This window comes from Bactrocera dorsalis, chromosome 3, assembly GCF_023373825.1.
Source record: "Bactrocera dorsalis isolate Fly_Bdor chromosome 3, ASM2337382v1, whole genome shotgun sequence".
NCBI lineage: Eukaryota > Metazoa > Arthropoda > Insecta > Diptera > Tephritidae > Bactrocera > Bactrocera dorsalis.
In genome coordinates this window covers 1,033,150-1,055,203 of record NC_064305.1, presented here as the reverse complement: position 1 = coordinate 1,055,203, position 22,054 = coordinate 1,033,150, and the positions used below count along the sequence as shown (strand labels likewise).

The following is a 22,054-nucleotide window of genomic DNA, read 5'->3' as shown; positions in this document are numbered from 1 at the left end:
AAGCTAAAAAATTATTCTGGAAACTTAAAAAATTATTCTGCAAAATGTTTGTAATTCACTTAATAAGGCATCGTGTGATGGCTAATTGATGAATTTAAGAACTTCCTGAAGTAAAAATGTATGTATGTATTTACACATCCTAATGTGTAAGCAATTAGCTAACATATTGCTGCCGTAACATATCTCTATGCGAAAGAGTTGTAAATACACAGCAAAAATGCTAAATTGCTTCATTATTACTATTATATAATTCTTTAATATAAATTTTCTCAAATATCTGTATATATTTTCTATTTATGTTAAAGTGTTTGATATTTTTAGCATTCCTCTGTGCAGAAATTATTAAATGAATGCACTTAATAGCTTATATGTGTGTCTGTATACGTAGTATACAATATTGTGTTTTTCTATTAACATCTTATGCCATTTGTCGTCTTATCATTTTCCTTTCACTGCCAACTTTTGAGCGGAAATTGCAATGAATTGAGAGGCAGCAACAATACTTGATTTAAAGTCTTTTGATAAGCAAAAAGGGCAATTTTTATATAATGAAAATGTCACAGTATCAACTTAGCTTGACGCTTACTATGCCAACGCAGATAGACTAAGATTAGTGTAAAACGAAGTGAATATACATATATATAATGCTGGAAAAAGTAAAATTAATCTACGGAAATGCCAGGGAGTTCGTATTTATTGTTAAAGAAAACAAAAATATATAAATATTGAATAGTCGAAAATATTTTTTCGTATTTCTAATCAAACTTCAACTTAGTTTTGTTTTATATTTATACTAGTAACTGAATAAACAAACATTTACCATTTTGGTCGACCACTTTTTGCTATTTTTCTGCTAGAGACATTATTCCATCAGTGTAAATCGAATTTTCGATATTTCCAGAACGGAAGCGAGCGAACCATTGTTGTGCTACACCAACTGATTCAGCATCGTCTCCGTAAACTTCACTTCAACTGAACTTTCATTGGTGGCTTGCGCGGCATTCTTCCCTTTTTTATACAAAAATTTCCAATTTTGCGAATTTCTTCATTATTTTAACTCATTTCTTAACAGCTGTGATTTTTTTTCAACATCCCTGAACTTAATTTTTTTTGGTAAAATGAGGCTTAAAGTCTCACATTTCCAACACTATATGGTATGATATAATGTGATGGTAGCACTGCAGATATGCTAAGATTTTTGCTACTACCCATATATGGAAATGCCAGGCAATTTTCATATAATTTAAGAAAAAAGAAAAATTTAAAATATTTTCAATTTCAAATCCACTTTTCCACAATTACACATTTATTTCTCCTCCCTTATTTATCCCTTCAGCTTTCACTGCACTAAAACATTAAAAGACTTGTCTGTGTGTGCTAAACATTTTCAAATTTATGCATGTCATTATTACTTGTAAAACATGAGTTTCAAAATTTTTTTTGTTGTATTACCTGTCAAAAAGCCACAAGTGTACATTAATTTAAATTTCTTTGCGCCAGTTAGCATTTGCACGCACTCGACGGCTGACATGTGTCAGTGACAGTTCATATCTAAACAGGAATCATCAATGTCATTTCGATGTTGTCAACGTAATGTAAATTCAATCAATTTTACTTGTTTTGTTGTCAATGCATGCCAACAACTGCCTAACGCCATACATACATACATATGGACAGCACTTACAGTACAACAAAGTGCGAGTTAGAAAATATCAAATGCCTGATGCTTGCTCAGTAGCATTATATACTCGTAATAAATAAAATTGATTAACAAAATACCGCAAGTTCAAACTTACTCGACAGCAAAGTTGAATTCGTGCTTATTACAAATATTAGTCTGATCGATTCAATTATTGTTATTACAAAACAAATGTGCTGCTTCCCAGTTCGCATTCCACATTTTACAAATTGTTTTAGGAAAATATTTCAAGCAAACTGAGAGAGCTTGTGAGCATAGCTGTTTGTGTGTAAATAAAAGTACTGTAACTCCTAACACAGGCTATAACCAACCCAAATTTAGTCTGAGCCCGAATTCCTGCCATGACAATACGCCTACACATGCAACGAAGTGACACATGGAAACCAAACAAAACAACCCCTACCGGCATTCTTGGCGGCGCGCCTAAAAATATACATCAAATATTTGCTATCCTATGGCTAGACTAGTGTCAACCCCACCGGCAGATAATAGAGGTTTTTTCTGCCACACTGACACCAAAAAACACATTCCACGCACATTCCAACAATAGCAAAAACACAATGACTTTTGTCAACATAACTCATATTTAAGCTCTCCCACTGTGCTGTGTAAGTCGAAACGAAAGTGAATGTGAGGCTCAACGCAATACCGTAATTTATATTGCATGCGACAAGCATACTTTTTGGCGGCGATATGCGCATTTCATTATTTTGTTTGCATACTTTTGAGGAGCGGTCGCTTTTGGAAAAATCCAGAAAAAAGTGTAATTGTGGCGCAGCCAAAAAAATGTTCATGCTTGCTTTAATGCGTGGAAATAAATGTTAGATACACAGTTATGCTTTACTTGTGGTGTAAGTATAGGTAATAAATTTTGGTAACTTAGTAAATTATTTGGAAAAATAGCAAAAAATCAAATAGTTGTATACCAAACCTGAAACGCCCGCAGCCCTTACTAAACGTGAAATTTAGTCCCACTGAAGACTTGCTTAAAAGTTTCAGTTTTCATAAAGCATACTGTCTTCCCATGTGTCCTTACCAGTTAGTACACTATAACTATCTTGTTTATGCCTGCAATGCCCTTGGCGAAATTTACGGTTATTTACTCAAAGGAAATTTCATATTTGTTTGTGAAATGCAACCACATACACTATTAGAGCACAGACACTCATTTGTGCATGCAGAGAGATTGAATGGACATTTTACTGAAAGGAAAAAAAACTAAATGTAAAATGCTGGGTTTATTGTTAAAGATATCAACAACAAAAAACGAGTAAAGTAAAAAAAAACGTCTACTACGGTGGCAACGAAGTTTGCATGGCAGCTATATGTTATAGTGCACCGATCTGAACAATTTTGGTTCTTATACCATTGTCTTAGAAAATAATTCACACAAAATTCCATGAAAATATCTCTTCAAATAAAAAAGGTTTCCATACATGAATTTGGTTGCCATCGTTCAGTTTGTATGGCAGCTATATGCTATAGCGGTCCGATTTGAACAATTTCTTTGCAAAAATACAACGTTTTCTAAAGCAACAATCTAACAAAATTTTGTGAAGATATCACGTCAAATACAAAAGTTTTCCATACAAGGACTTGTTACTGATCGTTCAGTTTATATGACAGCTATATACTATTTTGATCCGAATTGAACAGTTTCTTCGCAGATTTTCTCATTGTCTTAGAAAATAACTCACGCCAAATTTCTTAAAGGTATCTCGTCAACTGATTTCCTTATCTGTATCTGATCCCAATCGTTCAGTTTATATGAGAGATAGACCATTTTTCAGTTTGATCCGATGAGCAGCTTCTCGCGGAGAAAAAGACGTGTGCCAATTTTCAGATCGATATCTCACAAGCTGAGAGACCAATTTGCGTATATCCGACGAATGGACAAACGGAATTGACTAAATCCACTCAGGACGTCACGCTCATCACTTATATATTATATATCTACTGTATAGGGTCTCCGACGTTTCCATTTGAGTGTTGCAAACATCGTGGCAAACTTAATATACCCTGTGTAGAGTATAAAAATTATTGTACGGCAAAAACGACCTTTCATCTTACTATTGCATTATAACAATTCTTTTAGGATTTCTTTGAAGTTAGCCTTCTAAATCGAAAAATGCTCCATCATATTGCCAATCGGACGTTTATCAATATTGTGTACATACTGTGTTACATTCTCTCACTTCAATGGTACGCAACATTTTTCCTTTAAGCTTCTACAAGTATGACAGATGCTGCATGCTAGTTCGAATTTCCAAGAACAAGAAAATTAGTTCACAAATTTTAATCCGATTTTTTTTTTTACTAAGTATACTTATGTCCAATTTGAAAGACGGAAGTAGTCAGAAATTGTGATTAGTGTTGCGAGATGATTTCCACTGAATTACTTGATTGTTGCCTGGAAAGCTGAGGTGATTCTGATTTCATGCAATATTTAGCAGGAATTTGAGAGCACAGCACTTGATAATGTTATTTTCGAAGGAAAATGTCATCATTTTTGAATACAAAATAATTGGTCTATCTGGAAAATAACTGTTTAATATTGAAAAATTTATTATTCCTCAGAACTATAACCATTCGTTTAACTAAAAAAATCGATCATATTGGATTGGATAGTAAATCACTGATAAATTTGTTCGAATTATTTAAATTTTTTCGTAAACTTTTACAAATATTACAATGAATTATGCATTAACTCAACAACGGTAGTTTTGTTGCGTCAACAGTGATATGTTCACCGTGATTGCTGCACAATCCTTCACTTGCTGCGGGGAAAGTTGAAATACGAGATCGCTGTAGCCTCCAAACCTGTTCATAACCACTTGTGTCAACATGTTGCAACCACCAAACCAAAAGTATCAAAAGTACGTGCATGCAGGTGCTATAGTGGTTGTGGTGATAACACCCGGTTTGTTAAAATCTGATAAAAGAAGTCAGTGAATGCTTTTTCTCACTTTCACATACATATTTTGCATTCAATTCCAGCTTTCTGTCGCTTTAAACGGGCAAAGTATTGAAGTGGTGTTTCAGTTGATTTTCCACGCACTCATTTAAGAGCAGCACAGCAGAAAAAGTAGTGGTGGCTAAAAAATTTACAATATTTATGCAACAACGCCAGCGAACTTTCATGTTTGACATTATATGACTGCAAACAATTTGCTGTTATTACACGTTGCATAAAAACTTGTGAATTTTTTAACTTGTCGCTTGATGCGTTAAGGATATGCCCGTGGCATGTTTTACAAACAAGCTGCTGATGAAAGTTGTTTAAACTTTATATATGTACATCGAATTTTAATGGACTTAAAATGCTGTAACGCTAGCTTGCAGTTTCACTAAATAGCGTGCAAAAAGCTTGGACTATATGTTTGGTCAATTTATCTTATTTTGAAAACTCAAAAGCTTTTAGTAAGTGGAGACAACAAAACCAATACATTATTAAATATGTTGCTTTAGTATATAAAATTAGTTTATAAACTTATATTTACCTTTTCAAATGCATAATTCAAAATCATTATTTAAAGGTGATAGAAAGATAAAAATTTAAGTAACCTATTGAAAGGTTACCGAGTTAGCTATGAGACTACTGAATATCTGAGAAAATAATAAACACTGTATTTATAATTTAACCTCGAAATCGCATCAACTGCACAATTCAACCAGCAACATACCTTAAACTGCACTTGGTAAGTGGCAATGTGGTAAGCGAAAATGAGTAATTGCAAGCAATTAATACACGAGTGCAAGTTGGTATTGGACAGCACTGAGATTGCATATCGAACGGATATTACAACAAAGCAGCATTGTTATTGACGTGCTATTAATCTCGCTGCTGTCAACTGCAACCGCAGCACAGCATTCATCTCTCAACCGCAGATTTACTTTTCGCAGATTTTATTTTCGCTGACTTCTTCCTCGCGCAACGAGCGCTCACTTATTAATTGCAGTTTCTCTGATTGAGTACGCTCATATTTCCACTGGTGATGTCTTTTTATTATTACGTAACGGTAATGGAACGCGTTGTGGCGCAGAGGAACATATTTTTTTGTGATCTCTTTTCCTTAAGTGTATAGTCTACATTTGGTCAAACATTTCTTATACGATTTTGGTGTACAATTTCCAATTATTGTGTTTTGTTCTTCTATTCTTCTAAGAACATCTGAGATAATTGCTTTGCTTGTCAGGCAAGGGTTGCAGCTGAAGGTAATCGTATTTTTGTGGCCAAAATATAAAATCATTCAGATATCATTAAATATTGGGTAGTCTAAAAAGTCTACATATATATGAGTGCATGTGAAGCATACTCTTTGGTTCTGGACTAGAGGAAATGGACGAAATAATATCGTTTCTGTCACTATAATCATTTTGCATTATTCCTAATGGCAAGAGTAATTAAAGCAGTCTAGACGAGGACACAACTGATTTTGTTTCATTACTATTTATTAATCTTAATGCCGCGCTTAATTCCATTACCAAGTCGTATGAAGATAATACAGTTCTCTGGTGAAAAAAAAGGTTTAAGGCAAATTAACGATGATTTTTTCTAAACAGAGAGAGAGACAGGAGAGTCTTATTAGGAACTCAATCAAATGACAATAAGAAAAGCTTTGCTTCCACCAATATGTTTCCAAAACAAAGAGTGATGATGGTTCGACTAATATTTACGTTATTTGAAAGATCATAAGACAATAAAGCTTCACGCCAACTAATTTCACTTTCTTCTTGTAAAAATTTTTATAAGAAGGTAGTCACATGCTTTGGTCGACAACCGGAGAAGACAAAACCGCCAAAGACCCACAAATGTGAGGCGTGTGTGCGCCAAAACCCAAACGAACCCACACATGCAGACAAGCACAGCGAGACCCACAAATAAACAATAATAGCAACAAAGGCGAGGACAGAAAATTTCAAGGAAGCAGACAAGCAAAAGCGTAGCCAGGTTACAGCAGGCGATAAAGCAAATAGGCACACAAAGCGCCGACGAAGCGAACTGGAGCACGGCTGTCTCAAGTAAACAATGATGAAACAAAAACAACACAAAAAGCGTAGGCAACAAGCGGAAACACAGCAGTTATGTTGGAATTAAGGTGCGGCAGCGTGTGGCTGAAAGCCAAGCGAAAGTGAAAGCCACTTCCAAGTACTGCCATACGTCGCGCGGGTGTACGAGGCGGTGCAAAAGGGGGAGTGCATGTGTGTGCCAAAACGCTGTGGAGTGGGCCGCAAGCAAAACAGCAAAGGAAAAACTGACAAAAATTAACTTATGTTAAATCGTATACGTAAATTTCCTGCCGCTTGGCTCTTACGCCGTCCACTCATGCCACACAACGCTACCTTTTATTTGACGATGACGTTTTTTCTGTTTTTTTCCTGTTTTGTTTTCTGGTGTTTACCAACGACCAAGTGTGTAAATATTCAATTAGTATGGCATGTTTTTAGGTGTAGGCGAACACTTGTTTTCACAAGAGCACAAGCGTACGTGCGAACACTCACTTGCCCACACATGCGTATGCAGCGTATGTATGCGTGTGTGCATATAATAAACATGTATATGTTTTGCTAACATATTACGTGCTCTGCCGGCCACAAACCTTTCACCACTCGTCGGCGCAGCGAAAGCTACTTGTGGTTTCATTGCATGTATTTCAGCAATATTTGCACATTTGCTTATTTTACAACCAGCAACAATGCAAACACAACTGAAAAAGTACTTTTATGCGGATAAACAGCGTATCCATGTTGTTTGTGTGCTCAGCCTTTTTTCACACAACAATTACGGGAAAACTTAAAGTGGCCACTTCAATGGCACAGTGCTTGACTTTTGAAAGTGCCTTTAACGTTGCTTAATATCATCTTATTATTGTTATTGTTGCTGCGTACTCCTTCAGAGCTGTGCCACTTGCACGCTTACACACTCATAAGCCACAAGTTACTTACTTATTTACTCAAGTCCTTGTCTCGATTTGCGGCCTTACAGGCGTTTACCAGCATTTAGCAGCAATTAAAATGTCGCACCGGGGAATAAATACAATAAAAAGTATTTAGAGTTGTTCATTCCGTTTTCTGCTTCCAATAAATAAACTCATTTCTTGCGCGTTTACGCAATGGAAAATTCAACGCTGAGCAATGCTAAAATTCAGCGAACTTAATTGTAGTCGGTCACGCAGCCAATCGATAGTGATTGCCGTTAAATAGCGTATTGGTAAGCGAAATTGGTGCTTTTCAGCTGTCGAGACAACCCTATGAGGCTTTGTTATATGAAAGGAAGTGATTTTTTTAGACTTTTGTTGTAAAATTATTAATTTTTTTTTAATAAAATAACAAATTTTATAAACGAAATTAAATTTTCGATTTATTTTAAAAACTAATGGCCATCAATAGGGATTAGGGCCAACAATTTTTCAAAAAAAAAAAAAAAATCATGTATTAGGATGCAATGCATAAGAAATTAAAGATAAAAAATTTGCAATTTTAGCTTGACAGGGAATTATGGTCTTATCCTGATGTTAGCTCAATCTAGGGCGAACAAATAAATATTTTATACGACAAAAAAAAAAAAAAAATTTTGGGAAAGACGTAAGTTTAAAGCAAATTTCGGAAAGGAAGAAAGTAAAAAACAAAAATTAAAAAAAAATTTAAAAAAATTAAAAAAAATATAAGAAACTCAAAAATTACATTATGTGAAATTTTTACATACATTTTGAGGTTATTTGAAAAAAATTTTAAACAAAAGTTATAGATAATTTGATTAGCAATAACTTTGCCATACAACCTTTTTCCGTAGAACTCTTAGTTTTGCCGAAAATCTTGATAATCCTGTTTTAATCCACAAAAGTTCAACCGCGCTTCTTAGCCTCTTAGCCTCCTCTATCCAACCACAGGTCGCTCTTAAATCATTTTTCGCTTGCTATTTTCTCCTTTTGTTCCTACAGGTTTCGACCTACCATGAATTTCTTTAATTTTTTATAATTTTAAAAGGCTTCTGCAAAAGTCTACATATGCTTTAATTTCATTATTTTCAACTGTGAAGTAATTTCTTTAATTTGTTTTTATAATCTTTAAACATAACAATGTATGTAGTTCTGAGAAATGAAGGCATTCTTATTAAATGTATATACGTATTTATACAATATCACTGCAAAAATAGGACACATAACATAACAAGTCTTTGTGCTGTTGGTTTTGTTTTACAATTTCCACTAAAATCATTCAGAATCTTTCACAGAATTCAGAATTGTAAAGCATTAGAAAGCTACTGCATACGTATGTCCATGGAATTAAGCATTTTTTTCAAAATGTTCATTTTAATACAAAATGTTGCTTTATTTCATTTTGCTCTGACAAATATTTTATAGAAATTCGTAAATATTTTGTTTCATTATTTAGTAATATAACAAAGTGAAAATGCTTTTGCGAGTGCAGTAATTTTATTGAGTTTCAAAAAATTTAAAATCAAAATTTAATTGGAAAACTGGAGGACCCGTCCACGCTTTACTGTGGCTGATACATAGATAATACTACTACTACCATCTATATGATTTATACTAGTTGGAAAATACTTGTATATGCATATGTACTTGTATAACTAAAGTTTTTTGGCACTTGGTTATTGTTCCGAAGCTTTTTCACTTAATTCCTTAAATAAGAATTTTCATAAGCAATATTGACTGATAAAGACATTTGTTAATTGTTTTACATCCATCAAAAATTAATTTTCACTGGCGAATTCTTAAGTAAGTAAAAATTGATTAGAATGCATAAAAATATTGAAAAGTCACGCGTATTGAGGCAGTTTACAACAAAAATTGTTAAGATTCCATTATTGGTTACTTAAAAGAGATATTCCGCAACAAGTGGACGAAATTTAACCATCATATGTTATATTTTATGCTATTAACTAAAGATATACTATTGCCTTCACTTAAAAAATAAATAAAAATTATCGAAATTTCTGTTGCTTCCACATGAATAATTTACGCACTAACCTATTCCGCCTGAAAATATTTTCGTTAACAAGCTAATTTTCGCCAATCAAAAGTAGTTAATTAATCTCTGGTATGCGAGCCTCTATAAAAAGCTATGTGCTTAATATTGTTGCGGCTTAATGGCGTAAGGGCTTTCAGTAACGCTCTAGTTGCAGCGCGCCTTTATGTTGCTCATACGCCATGTGGCACAATGGCTTATTACTTACGGATTGGTTGATAAGAAATGGGGTCGGTATGCTGCTTGTATTGAGTGGAAAAATGTGTTACATAAACAATGCCATTATTTTCTACTTGCAAACATGATTGCCAGCAATGTTGGTTGCTCTTTGCACAGGCGCTGGCAGTTTCTCATGGGAAACATCTTTTAAAAGGATAAAATCATAAATATACTGGCAAGAATATTTACGACCACATGCGTTGTCTTCGTTGATATGTGTACAAATACAATTTCTAAGTGGAGGTGTGTTAATATTTTACGTTGTTTGCAGGCTTCACGGCGCTCACCTTGTGCAAATTGCCTTTAAAACGCCTAAATGTTGTGCGACGGGCACTTGAATTGCCAACAGCCTGCGCATACAACCATCATTGAACAGCAGCACGGGCATATGCCCCAACAGTTGCCTCAATTTTATTGTCACATCTGCGCGCTGCCGAGTTTTCATTTCCCGTTTGCTGTCGACATTTCGTCATATTAATATTCTGCGCCTTTCAGGAAAATGTGAATCAGCCCATTTTCTCACTTTTTTGCTTAATACCGAAAACCAAGTTTGCGAGCGTGTAAGCAGACGATGTCAAAGCAATGTTCTCCTGTTTCGTGCATATGTCAAAGTCAAGCATTTACGCACTTCTGTACAACATGTTTCCACATGTGCGGGACAGGTGTGTGAGAATGGATTGGGGTTGAGTGACAGCTGGTTATGCTGCGAGGGTGCAAGTTGAATTGGCTAATTTGTAATTTCTATGTGCGTAGGATTTCTCAAATTCCTCAACAGATATACATATAAATACTGAAATCGTTGGATATAAAACACACATACAGCACTGCTATTATGTACACATAAATACGTAAATGCTAATGAAACGACTTTGATTACGTGGGCGCATGAAAAGATTGGAAATAGAATTATATTGACATGAAATGGAATACAAGTTGACACGCCCACACACAAGCAAAGGTTTTATTATGCAATTATTATTTATTCGTTTTCACTTTTTCCTCTCTAACCTTTGCATATCAATAAATAAATATGATGAAGCACAATCAATCATAACGCATTATTTTGGCGGAAAAATGTGCATTGGTAAGTGGAAATATTTCAGCAACAAGCAGCGGTTAACTAAAAACGTGGGAGATAAGATTGATGAATTTATTTTAAAAAATATTTTATAATAGCGACGTACACCTTTAAGGCTTTGTTGAAATTAAATTAATTCTTATAAATACTTCAGGCAACCCAACGCAGTACCACTGTTTCATAGGGCATTAGATAAATTCGTTTGCTCAAATCCACTTTATCACTAAAATACAAGAGAAAGTTATAAATAAGCGATCTTCATACAAATGTCATACAAAAGTACCCGTATCTGTGCGGCGAGTAAGAGTTAAGCACGACATACTCCATAGTTTTGTTCGTCAAACCATCTAAATATTCCATCTGACCGCCGAAGTTGGCAAGTACACGATACTCCTCAACATTCGGAGCAGTTCTGGAAGAGAGAAAGCCATATATTATACACAAAGAGCCTTTTCAAATATTCTTGACCACAACCTACCTGATAATTTGAAAGACTTGCTCTGTCAAAGCCTCATAGGCGAAACCGCCCTCCTCCTTGAACGATTTGAAAGCAACCGATTTCTTAAGCGCTGTCATGGCCTTGTATATATACAAGGTGCTACGTGTAACGCCTCGATGTCGCTGTACATTGAGCGACTTGTAATTTGAGTTGACGGGTAACCAAGTGGAGTTGCCTTTGCTGAAACCGGCATTTGTCGTAGAATCCCACTGCATTGGCGTACGCTCGGGGTCACGGAAGTCGCAACTGGCCCACGAGCATTTATCTTCATAGTCGGTCATGCCGATTTCATCACCCTAAAATTCGTGAATGGAAATTTTTTGAATTTTTAAATTTTCTTTGGGCAACTACAACACTTACATAGTAAGTAACGGATGTGCCAGGCAGAGCGTGTACTATAATCGTCATCATATCAGCTCGTTGTTCCCCAATGCGTGTCGCCGGACGGCTATTGTCATGATTGCCGACAACCCAGTTGGCTTGCTTATGTTTGGTCCACATGACATCCATCCAATCGTTGGCAAGTCTTTCAACATCCTTCGCCGTCGCAGTGTTTCGCAATTGAATAAAGTTGAAATTCATGGTCAGTTGAAGGCCGAGGTGGGTTCCATTGCCGATATAGTCATTTAAAATATCGATTGGTGCATAAGATTCGCCCACAGTAGCGCTGAGAAGTAAACTTTTGGTTAATATCTAGCATTCATACGCGCATCAGTCGAAGAAGTCTCACCGTGTGTCGCCACCATGTTGACGCTGGTACTCGTCTAAAAATTCTCGCCATTCATACAGTATCTCCGCATTTTCCGGCTGATTCATTGTGTACTTGTGTGTGTAGTATGAGAAACTAGTTGTGTCGTTGGTGAAGCCACTAACTTCCTCGTCTGGGTATGTGCCATTCTCAAAGCGCTTTTCAAAAAAGTGGGGTATCGCATCGATACGAAAAGCGTCCACACCGCGATCCAGCCAAAATTTCATAACCTCGATTAAATGTTGGCGCACCATTGGACTTCTGAGATTAAAATCCGGTTGCTTAGCTAGAAAATGGTGGAAGTAATATTGTTGGCGCTGCTCGTTCCAAGTCCATCCCTCACCTTCGAAAAGCGAACGCTGCGCGAATATAAAGTACACTTTATAAAATGATTCGAGCAATATTTGCAGCAGTTACTCACCCAATTGCTTGGTGGCATACGTTCACCCGTTTGTGGATCTATCTTAGCGTCGCCCCATGTATAAAAGTCATCGTAACCATCCTCGCGTCTTATTGACTTTTGAAACCACTCACACTCGTCACTCGAATGATTTGGCACAAAATCTAGAATGATCTTCAAGCCTAACTCATGCGCTTTCGCCACCATAGCATCGAAATCCTCCATCGTGCCAAAGAGTGGCTCAATTTTTGTGAAATTGGTGACATCGTAACCCATATCGGCCATCGGTGACTCGAAGATGGGCGACAGCCAAGTGGCGGTCACGCCTATTTCCTTAAGGAACGGCAGACGTAACGTAATGCCATTCAAATCGCCCACACCGTCACCATCACTATCCATAAACGACCGTGGATAGATTTGATAGAGCGTAGCCGATTCCCACCAATCGACATCACTGGCCGCGTAGACACTGCTAACGAGCAGCAATAAAAGTTGTAGTATGCGATATGACATGGATGACATCGCAAAGAAAACTGAGTTGACCATCAAGAACCCACGGCATGTTTTATACCCGCAGACATGTCTGCGCACAATTATTAAGTGTCATTGTATTAACCGATTGTTTTTAAAGATTAAACTATTGTCGCTTATAACCAATAAGTATGTATTATCAAAACAACAGCTGTACGCTCAAAGTATGTCCCAAAAAGAACCGAATTCTACATTTACACCACACAACATGCAGGAAAGAAAAGCTTTATATATAAAAATACGTGTCGCTCTGTTTGTCCGCGATAGACTTCTAAACTAATGAACCGATTGTAGTTAAGTTTAGCACACTGTGTCCAATTTGAACCAACTTAGAAGATAGGATAGTTAAAACAATTAATAAATAAATAATTCAAGGAAGGCTCTCTTAAATGGACGTATTCAAAATTAAACCTCAAGTAAAATACCTTGGATTCTTATACCGACAAAAACGTCTTCGCTTTTATTCGTAAATATAATTTTCAGTGTATTCAATAGTTTATTACATTAATAATAGTATAAAATATATACCACGACTATCTCTCATCAATGTGTCTATTTTCTATTACCAAAACTGTAAATGGGAATAAATATTATTATGATATTCTAGTGCTAAGCGAGGTGCTGAAGAACTTTCCTATACATGACCTTCAAAAAACTATGTTATCCGTAACTTTTGAGTCTAGTGTAACATATTTTGAATAAATAAAAACTTTCAAATATAATACAAAAACCTTCGGTTATTTTTATGACACAACTTGTATGTCGAGGTATAATGAAATCGAAACTACTTCAACCGCAAGATAAAATTAATTAGAACCCGCATGCTATATCTTATCGATATTTGTGGTACAAAATGTTTTGATTACAGATTGCATAGAATTTGATTCAGCATTTTGTATTTGTTTTCTGACCACTCATACTTGTAGGGTGTCTAATAAAGTCTGTAATCTTTATATACAGTATACATGTATATGTGCTCGTATATACAAAAAAAGTACCCGAAAATTGTAAATGAAACGCAAAATATTTGATTATTCATCAAAATTTGTATTTTCGCCTTCAAAGTAATCCCCACCAAATGTAATACACTTATGCCAACGATTTTCCAGTCCTCGGAAACACTTTTCATAAGCACTTTTTGGGATGGCCTTTAGCTCCTTCAGCGAATTTCGTTTTATCTCTTTGATCGATTGATAGTGGGGTTTTGGGGAACAAGAAAAATTGACACGGAGCCGAGTCGGGTAAATACAGTGATTAATCGATAGTATTCATTGCGGTTTTGGCTTTAAATTCAATCACAATTGTGGCTCGAAGCGATAGTGCATTCTCATAGTACAAAATCAATGAATTGTTCTTCTACAATTCCGGCCATTGTAAAAGGATGTTCTCATGCAAACGCCTCAACTCGGAAAATAGAACGCCTAATTGACCATCATTTCCTACGAATTCAATTTGCACCAAACCATCTATATTAAAAAAAAAAAAAACAATGAGCATGACCTTCATTTATGAGTAGCTATGGCGTTAGTTTTTGGGTTTTGGCTCGTTTTGGCTCGTTTTTCCCTCCATTCAGATGATTAATGACTTGTTTGCATGTCAAACTCATAAGCCTTTGTCTTATTGGCAGTTATAATGCTCTCCACGAATGTGGGTTCGCAATTCGCACGATCAAGCATGTCGAAAGATACTAGTTACGGTACTCTTTTTGAAAAAAATTCAGCTTCATCGGTACCAGTTGTTCAAGAATGTGTTTCACACCCCCCATATCCTTTAAAATTATTCGAACGGACTCGCGAAGGATGTTCAGCTAATCCAATTTCTCTAACACTTGCCTGCAGATTTTCAGACAACACATTCTACATTTAATATTTCAAATATGCTGAAGAGATTGACATGTCGTTTACGGAATTTAATTCCAATTTCCGGGTGCTCTTTTTCATAATGTATATATAGATTTGCGATATGTATACATGACGTTAGAAGGTTATAAGACGCTATCATTATGAGCAGATTATTATCTTTCATTCAAAGTTGCAGAATCATTTCAAAAAGTGTTTAGAAAGTTGCTTAAAAGCTTTGCAAATGTTGTAGTCCGCCAACATATTTCTACGGATGATGTGAGTCACACCGACCGAGATGGTATCGAAAAGATTCGACCTTGGTGATAAAGCTTTAGCGGTTTGTAAGAATTTGCATTAAACTAAGTTACGGGTGATTCAAGTAGAGGTACTTTTTTCAATAGGCTTTTTTGAACAGATCACGCGAGAGTCGCGTCAAGCTGTGGAGAGTCGATCCGGCACCCTTCGCTGTAGCACAGACTGACACATAGAACGACTTGGCGCACTTTACGTCGAGATCTCAAATTTAAAGCATAAAAAGTACAGCTTGCACTGAAAACTGAAGCCGATCGACCTTCTCAAGCGATATCGCTGTTCTATTGCCTCCTGAAAAGTTCCAAGAAGATCCGACATTTTCGAGCCAAATTTTGTTCAGCATTGAGACCTATTTCTGGCTAAGGGTATATAAACAAGCAAAGTTGTCGCATTTCGGACGAACACCAACCTGGAGAAACTCAATAGCAACCATTTTATTCAGAAAAAAACATTCGTTCATATTTCTTCAAAAATGATGCCGGTGAGAACGTAACTCGACCGTTATCGAGTCATTGAAAATTGAACTCAACGTATGGACCAACTGAGAAGAAGCCGCGGCCAACATTTGAAAGAGGTAGTCTTCAAAAATAAGTGTCGGAAGGATCAGTGAAAACCATTTGAAAGATCTTTTGGGCCTAAGAAATCACAAATCACTGACTACCAGGATGTCAGGAAGCGTATTATTACTAATCGTGAGTCTTGGATCTATGCTTAAAACCTGGAAACAGAGAAAAATCGACCGAATGTCGTGGCAAAGGTGAATTGAAGCAGAGAAGTCAAAAATTATTGTTATGTTGACAGTTTTCTTTGATTATCGAGGCGTGGTGCACTCCGAATTTGATATAATATTCTGGCCAACCTGTCAACAAGGAATACCATTTGAGTGTTATTCGTCGTTTGCGTGAAACTATTCGTAAAAAGGCCCGGAATTATGGGCCAACAACTCTTGGTTTTTGCACCACGATAACACTCCGTCGCATTCGGTATTGATTCTTCGTGAGTTTTTCGTCAAATTTTCAACCATTATTGTGCCGCAACCACCGCATTCGGCTAATTTAACTTCATGTGAATTCTGGCAATTAAGCAAACTCAAACGACCGCTTCGAAAAAACCGTTTTTGTCAACTGACGGCATTAAAGTGAATCACTACGCGTATTGAAGGCTATTCCGGAAATTGCCTTTAACAGCTGTTTCGAGGAGGGAAGAAAGTTATGAATTTCAAAATTATGCACAAAGTTTTACTACTTTTTGTCCATGTAAGCAAAATTAAGCGAACAAATAATGTCCCGAAATGTGAAACCGGTTCACGAATTGTCTAAGCTCACGTATGTCACATAAAATGATTCTCGTCATTCTAGCAGATTTTATAACAAATATGTCGGTTCGTGTGTGAGTTATGTTGAGATAATTGCGAGGAAACATATTCACGACTAATGGCAAGAGCAATAATCCCGTACCTTGTCGTAGCCATAACATACCCAATATATTAATTTCTAAATTTACACCTGACTTTAAAACCTTTTTCATTGGATATTTCTCCTTATCAACATAGTAAATCTAGTTTAAGTTAATAGTGTTCATATCACCATTACCAATACGAAGCATATTGTACAGGAATTTTGCAAATGTATGAGCCACTGACTACATTAATTTAGCCAAATCCACCTGCCTGTCTATGTATCCGCGAGCTAATCTCTCAGTTTTTGAAACATCTCCCCAAGAAGTTGCTCGTTTCTCAGCTCCATCGTTATCGCACCACTCCAGCACAGAGCTTTGGTAATCAGCGATAATGATCAAAAACAAGTTATGCTATGGAAAACTTTTCATTCCTAGCAGTCTCCGAATAAGTTCTTCAGATCGGATCACTATTGACGCACAATCAGTCTGGTAAAAAAATTTCAAGTATAAACAGAAAATATCAATGAATTTCTGCTATTGTCGGTCATTTGATGACTTCGTTCCTGAGAAGCCTGCTGTCAATTTATCACAGAGATAAATAAATTTGTAAATAATAATAAATTTATTTAGGAAAATAGCTTATAAAGTCTAGAGATACACATGTATGAGGATTTGTTGAAATTAAATTAATTCTTATAAATACTTCAGGCAACCCAACGCAGAACCACTGCTTCATAGGGCATTAGGTAAATTCGTTTGCTCAAATCCACTTTATCACTGAAATACAAGAGAAAGGTATAAATAAGCGCTCTTCATATAAATATCCTACAAAAGTACCCGTATCTGTGCGGCGAGTAAGAGTTAAGCACGACATACTCCATAGTTTTGTTCGTCAAACCATCTAAATATTCCATCTGACCGCCGAAGTTGGCAAGTACACGATACTCCTCAACATTCGGAGCAGTTCTGGAAGAGAGAAAGCCATATATTATACACAAAGAGCCTTTTCAAATATTCTTGACCACAACCCACCTGATAATTTGAAAGACTTGCTCTGTCAAAGCCTCATACGCGAAACCGCCCTCCTCCTTGAACGATTTGAAAGCAACCGATTTCTTAAGCGCTGTCATGGCCTTGTATATATACAGGGTGCTACGTGCAACGCCTCGCTGACGCTGTACATTGAGCGACTTGTAATTTGAGTTGACGGGCAACCAAGTTGAGTTGCCTTTGCTGAAACCGGCATTTGTCGTAGAATCCCACTGCATTGGTGTACGCTCGGGGTCACGGAAGTCGCAACTGGCCCATGTGCATTCCGCATCATAGTCGGTCATGCCGATTTCATCACCCTAAAATTCGCGAATGGAAATTTTTTGAATTTTTAAATTTTCTTTGGGCAACTACAACACTTACATAGTAAGTAACGGATGTGCCAGGCATAGCGTGTGCTATAATGGTCATCATATCAGCTCGTTGTTCCCCAATGCGTGTTGCCGGACGGCTATTGTCATGATTGCCGACAACCCAGTTGGCCTGCTTATGTTTGGTCCACATGACATCCATCCAATCGTTGGCAAGTCTTTCAACATCCTTCGCCGTCGTAGTGTCACGCAATTGAATAAAGTTGAAATTCATGGTCAGCTGAAGACCGACGTCGGTTCCATTGCTGATGTAGTCGCTTAAAACACCGATTGGTGCATAAGCTTCGCCCACCGTTGCGCTGAGGAGTAGAGAAAACGGTTGGTTAAATTAACATTCATTCGCGCATCACTCGAAGAAGTCTCACCGTGTGTCGCCACCATGTTGCTGCTGGTACTCGTCTAAAAATTCTCGCCATTCATACAATATCTCAGCATTCTCAGGTTGATTCATTGTGTACTTGTGCGTGTAGTATAAGAAACTAGTTGTGTCATTGGTCATCCCACTAACTTCCTCGTCCGGATATGTGCCATTCTCAAAGCGCTTCTCAAAAAAGTGTGGCACAGCATCGATACGAAAAGCGTCCACACCACGATCCAGCCAAAATTTCATAACCTCGATTAAATGTTGGCGCACCATTGGATTTCTGAGATTAAAATCAGGTTGCTTGGCTAGAAAATGGTGGAAGTAGTATTGTTGGCGCTGCTCGTTCCAAGTCCAGCCCTGGCCTTCGAATAGCGAACGCTGTGCGAACATAATGCACACTTTATAAAATCAATGGACCAATATTTACAGCAGTTACTCACCCAATTGCTTGGCGGCATACGTTCACCCGTTTGTGGATCTATCTTAGCATCGCCCCATGTATAAAAGTCATCGTAACCATCCTCGCGTCTTATTGACTTTTGAAACCACTCGCACTCGTCGCTCGAATGATTTGGCACAAAATCTAAAATGATCTTCAAGCCTAACTCATGCGCTTTCGCCACCATAGCATCGAAATCCTCCATCGTGCCAAAGAGTGGCTCAATTTTTGTGAAATTGGTGACATCGTAACCCATATCGGCCATCGGTGACTCGAAGATGGGCGACAGCCAAGTGGCGGTCACGCCTATTTCCTTGAGGAATGGCAGCCGTGAGGTAATGCCATTCAAATCGCCCACGCCGTCACCATCACTATCCATAAACGAGCGTGGATAGATTTGATAGAGCGTAGCCGATTCCCACCAATCGACATCACTGGCCGCGTAGACACTGCTAATGAATAGCAATAAAAGTTGTAGTATGCGATATGACATGGATGACATCGTAAAGAAAACTGAGTTGACCATCAAGCAACCACGGCATGTTTTATACCCGCAGACATGTCTGCGCATAATTATTAAGTGTCATTGTATTAACCGATTGTTTTTAAAGATAAAACTGTTATCACTTAACTATTATATTATCACTTATAACTAATAAGTTTGTATTATCAGGACAACATAACAACACTTAAAGTGTGCTCCAATAATAAACGGACTCTATATTTAAACCATACAACATGTAGCAAAGCGAATCTTTATATATAAAAACTACATGTCACTCTCTTTGTCCGCGATGGGCTCCTAAACTATTGAACCGATTATAGTAAAATTTAGCACACTGTGTTCAGTTTGAACCAACATAGAAGATAGGACAGAAAAACTGGTAAAGAGACTTGCAGAAATTAGCCTTAAATTTGTTATTTTATCCAATGAAATTTATTTGTATGAACATATTCAAAATTAAAACTCAAGTACAATCCCTTGGATTCTTATACCGACAAAAACTTTTTCGCCTTTATTCGTAAATATAATTTCCACTGTATTGAATAGTTTATTATATGAATAATAGTATAAAATGTATACCACGACTATCTCTCATCAATGTGTATATTTTCTATTACCAAAACTGTAAATGGAAATAAATGGCGAGGTGCTGAAGAACTTCCCTATACATGACCCTTAAAAAAATATACTATCCGTAACTTTTGAGTCTAGTGTCACATATTTTGAATAAACAAAAACTTTCAAATAAAATACAAAAACCTTCGGTTATTTTTATGACACAACTTGTATGTCCAGATATAATGAACTCGAAACTACTTGGACCGAAGATAAAATTAATTAGTACCCGCATGCTATATCTTATCAATATTTGTGGTACAAAATGTTTTGGTTACAGATTTCACAGAAGTTGATTTAGCATTATGTATTTGTATTCTGACCACCTATACTTGTAAGGTGTCTAACAACTATGCTGCTATCAAGTGCCTATTAAGACGCACCATGAACTTACTGCTGTAATCTTTATGTACAGTGCCCAAAAATTACAAATGAAACGAGAAATATTATTCATCAGAATTTGTTTTTTCGCCTTCAAAGTAATCTCCACTAGATGTAATACACTTATGCCAACAATTTTTCAATCCTCGAAACACGTTTCATAAGCACTTTTTGGGATGGCCTTTAGCTCCTTCAGCGGATTTCGTTTTATCTCTTCGATCGACTGAAAATGGGGTCTTGAGGAAGAAGAAAAATTGACTCGGAGATGAGTCTGGTAAATACAGTGATTAATCGATGGTATTCATTGCGGTTTTGGCTTCAAATTCAATCACAATTGTGGCTCGAAGCGATAGTGCATTCTCATAGTACAAAATCAATGAATTGTTCTTCTACAATTCCGGCCATTGTAAAAGGATGTTCTCATGCAAACGCCTCAACATGGCAAATAAAACGCCTAATTGACCATATTTTCCTATGAATTCAATTCATGATGCACCAAACCACCTATATCGAAAAAAAAACAATGACCATGACCTTCGTTTTTGAGTGGCTATGGCGTTAGTTTTTGGGTTTTGGCTCGTTTTTCCCTCCATTCAGATGATTATTGACCCGTTTGTATGTCAAACTCATAAACCCATTTCTTATCGGCAGTTACAATGTTTTGAAAAAGTGTGGGTTCGGAAATCGCACGATCAAGCATGTCCAAAGAGACCTATTTACGGTACTCTTCTTGAAAAAATTCAGCTTTATCGGGACGAGTTGTTCAAGAACGCGCTTCATACCCAAAATATCCATCAAAATTATTCCAACGGACTCGCGAAAGATGTTGAACTCTATTCCCGACTCTTTAACGCTTGCCTGCCGATTTTCAAACAAAACATCCTTCATTTAATATATTCGTCAGTTGAAGAGGTTGAAGGTCATCCAGTACGAGAAATGCCTTCAACGATCCCTTGAACATCTTTAAAGCCTTTGCACCTCCGATAAAATTTGATAAAATTGAACCACTGTATGCCTTTTTCAACATTTGCAACGTTTCCGCATACGAAATTTCGTTAGAAATGCAAAATTTGAGACAAATTCTTCGTTCGATATTTTTATCCATTCTAAAAAGAGCAACAAGTAGTATACTAAGGTGTACCGACTTAAGCAACCGCTAAGGACAAACTGATTGAAGGATGGCGCTCATATTTGTCGTAGTAATTAAAAACAGTCCTACCAACTTAGCAAAATACATTTTTTTGAAATACCATTTACCAGAGTAGTTTAATTACAATTTCCGGGTGCTTTTCTGTCTTAATGCACTTATATATATATCTACCACATGTATACTTGACATTAGTAGATCATATGACGCAATTATTATCAGCAGAATATTATCTTTCATTCAAAGTAGTAGAATCATTTCAAAAGTGTTTAGAAAGTTGCTTAAAAGTTCCGTAAATGTTGTGGTTTTGTCAACACATTTGTACGGAGGGTGTGAGTCACACCGACCGAGATGATATCGAAAAGATTTCACCTTGGTTGTTAAGCTTTTGCGGTTTGTAAAACTAAACTAAGTAATGGGTGATTCAAGTAGAGGTATTTTTTTCAATATACTTTTTTGACAGAT

At 36.6% G+C, this 22,054-nt stretch overlaps 3 protein-coding genes across 4 annotated transcripts in view; 1 reads left to right on the top strand and 2 right to left on the bottom strand.

Moving 5' to 3' along the window:
- Nucleotides 1-22,054, top strand: part of LOC105228043 (metabotropic glutamate receptor 2) — a 213,686-nt gene that overhangs the window by 143,767 nt on the left and 47,865 nt on the right. The gene's annotated exons all lie outside the window — the stretch shown is intronic.
- On the bottom strand, nucleotides 11,047-13,177 carry LOC105228041 (maltase A2). The gene is made up of 6 exons (XM_011207647.4): nucleotides 12,657-13,177; nucleotides 12,218-12,594; nucleotides 11,848-12,154; nucleotides 11,467-11,783; nucleotides 11,272-11,400; nucleotides 11,047-11,211 (listed from the first exon to the last, which is right to left on the bottom strand). The coding sequence occupies exons 1-6, from the start codon at nucleotides 13,155-13,157 to the stop codon at nucleotides 11,139-11,141; spliced, it is 1,704 nt and encodes a 567-aa protein (XP_011205949.2). The 5' UTR covers nucleotides 13,158-13,177; the 3' UTR covers nucleotides 11,047-11,138.
- Nucleotides 17,317-19,467, bottom strand: LOC125775314 (maltase A2-like). Its single transcript, XM_049450833.1, has 6 exons — nucleotides 18,943-19,467; nucleotides 18,504-18,880; nucleotides 18,131-18,437; nucleotides 17,750-18,066; nucleotides 17,555-17,683; nucleotides 17,317-17,494 (listed from the first exon to the last, which is right to left on the bottom strand). Exons 1-6 carry the CDS (start codon nucleotides 19,465-19,467, stop codon nucleotides 17,422-17,424), a joined length of 1,728 nt encoding a protein of 575 aa, XP_049306790.1. The 3' UTR covers nucleotides 17,317-17,421.

Excerpts from the sequence above, each read along its gene's own strand:
- LOC105228041 (XM_011207647.4), bottom strand. The coding sequence starts at position 13,157 with ATGTCATCCATGTCATATCGCATACTACAACTTTTATTGCTGCTCGTT. Across the intron at positions 11,784-11,847 it reads GCACATCCGTTACTTACTAT|GGTGATGAAATCGGCATGAC; the intron begins GTAAGTGTTGTA and ends CACGAATTTTAG. Across the intron at positions 11,401-11,466 it reads CAAGTCTTTCAAATTATCAG|AACTGCTCCGAATGTTGAGG; the intron begins GTAGGTTGTGGT and ends TCTCTCTTCCAG.
- LOC125775314 (XM_049450833.1), bottom strand. The coding sequence starts at position 19,467 with ATGGTCAACTCAGTTTTCTTTACGATGTCATCCATGTCATATCGCATA. Across the intron at positions 18,438-18,503 it reads CAACATGGTGGCGACACACG|CGCAACGGTGGGCGAAGCTT; the intron begins GTGAGACTTCTT and ends TCTACTCCTCAG. Across the intron at positions 17,684-17,749 it reads CAAGTCTTTCAAATTATCAG|AACTGCTCCGAATGTTGAGG; the intron begins GTGGGTTGTGGT and ends TCTCTCTTCCAG.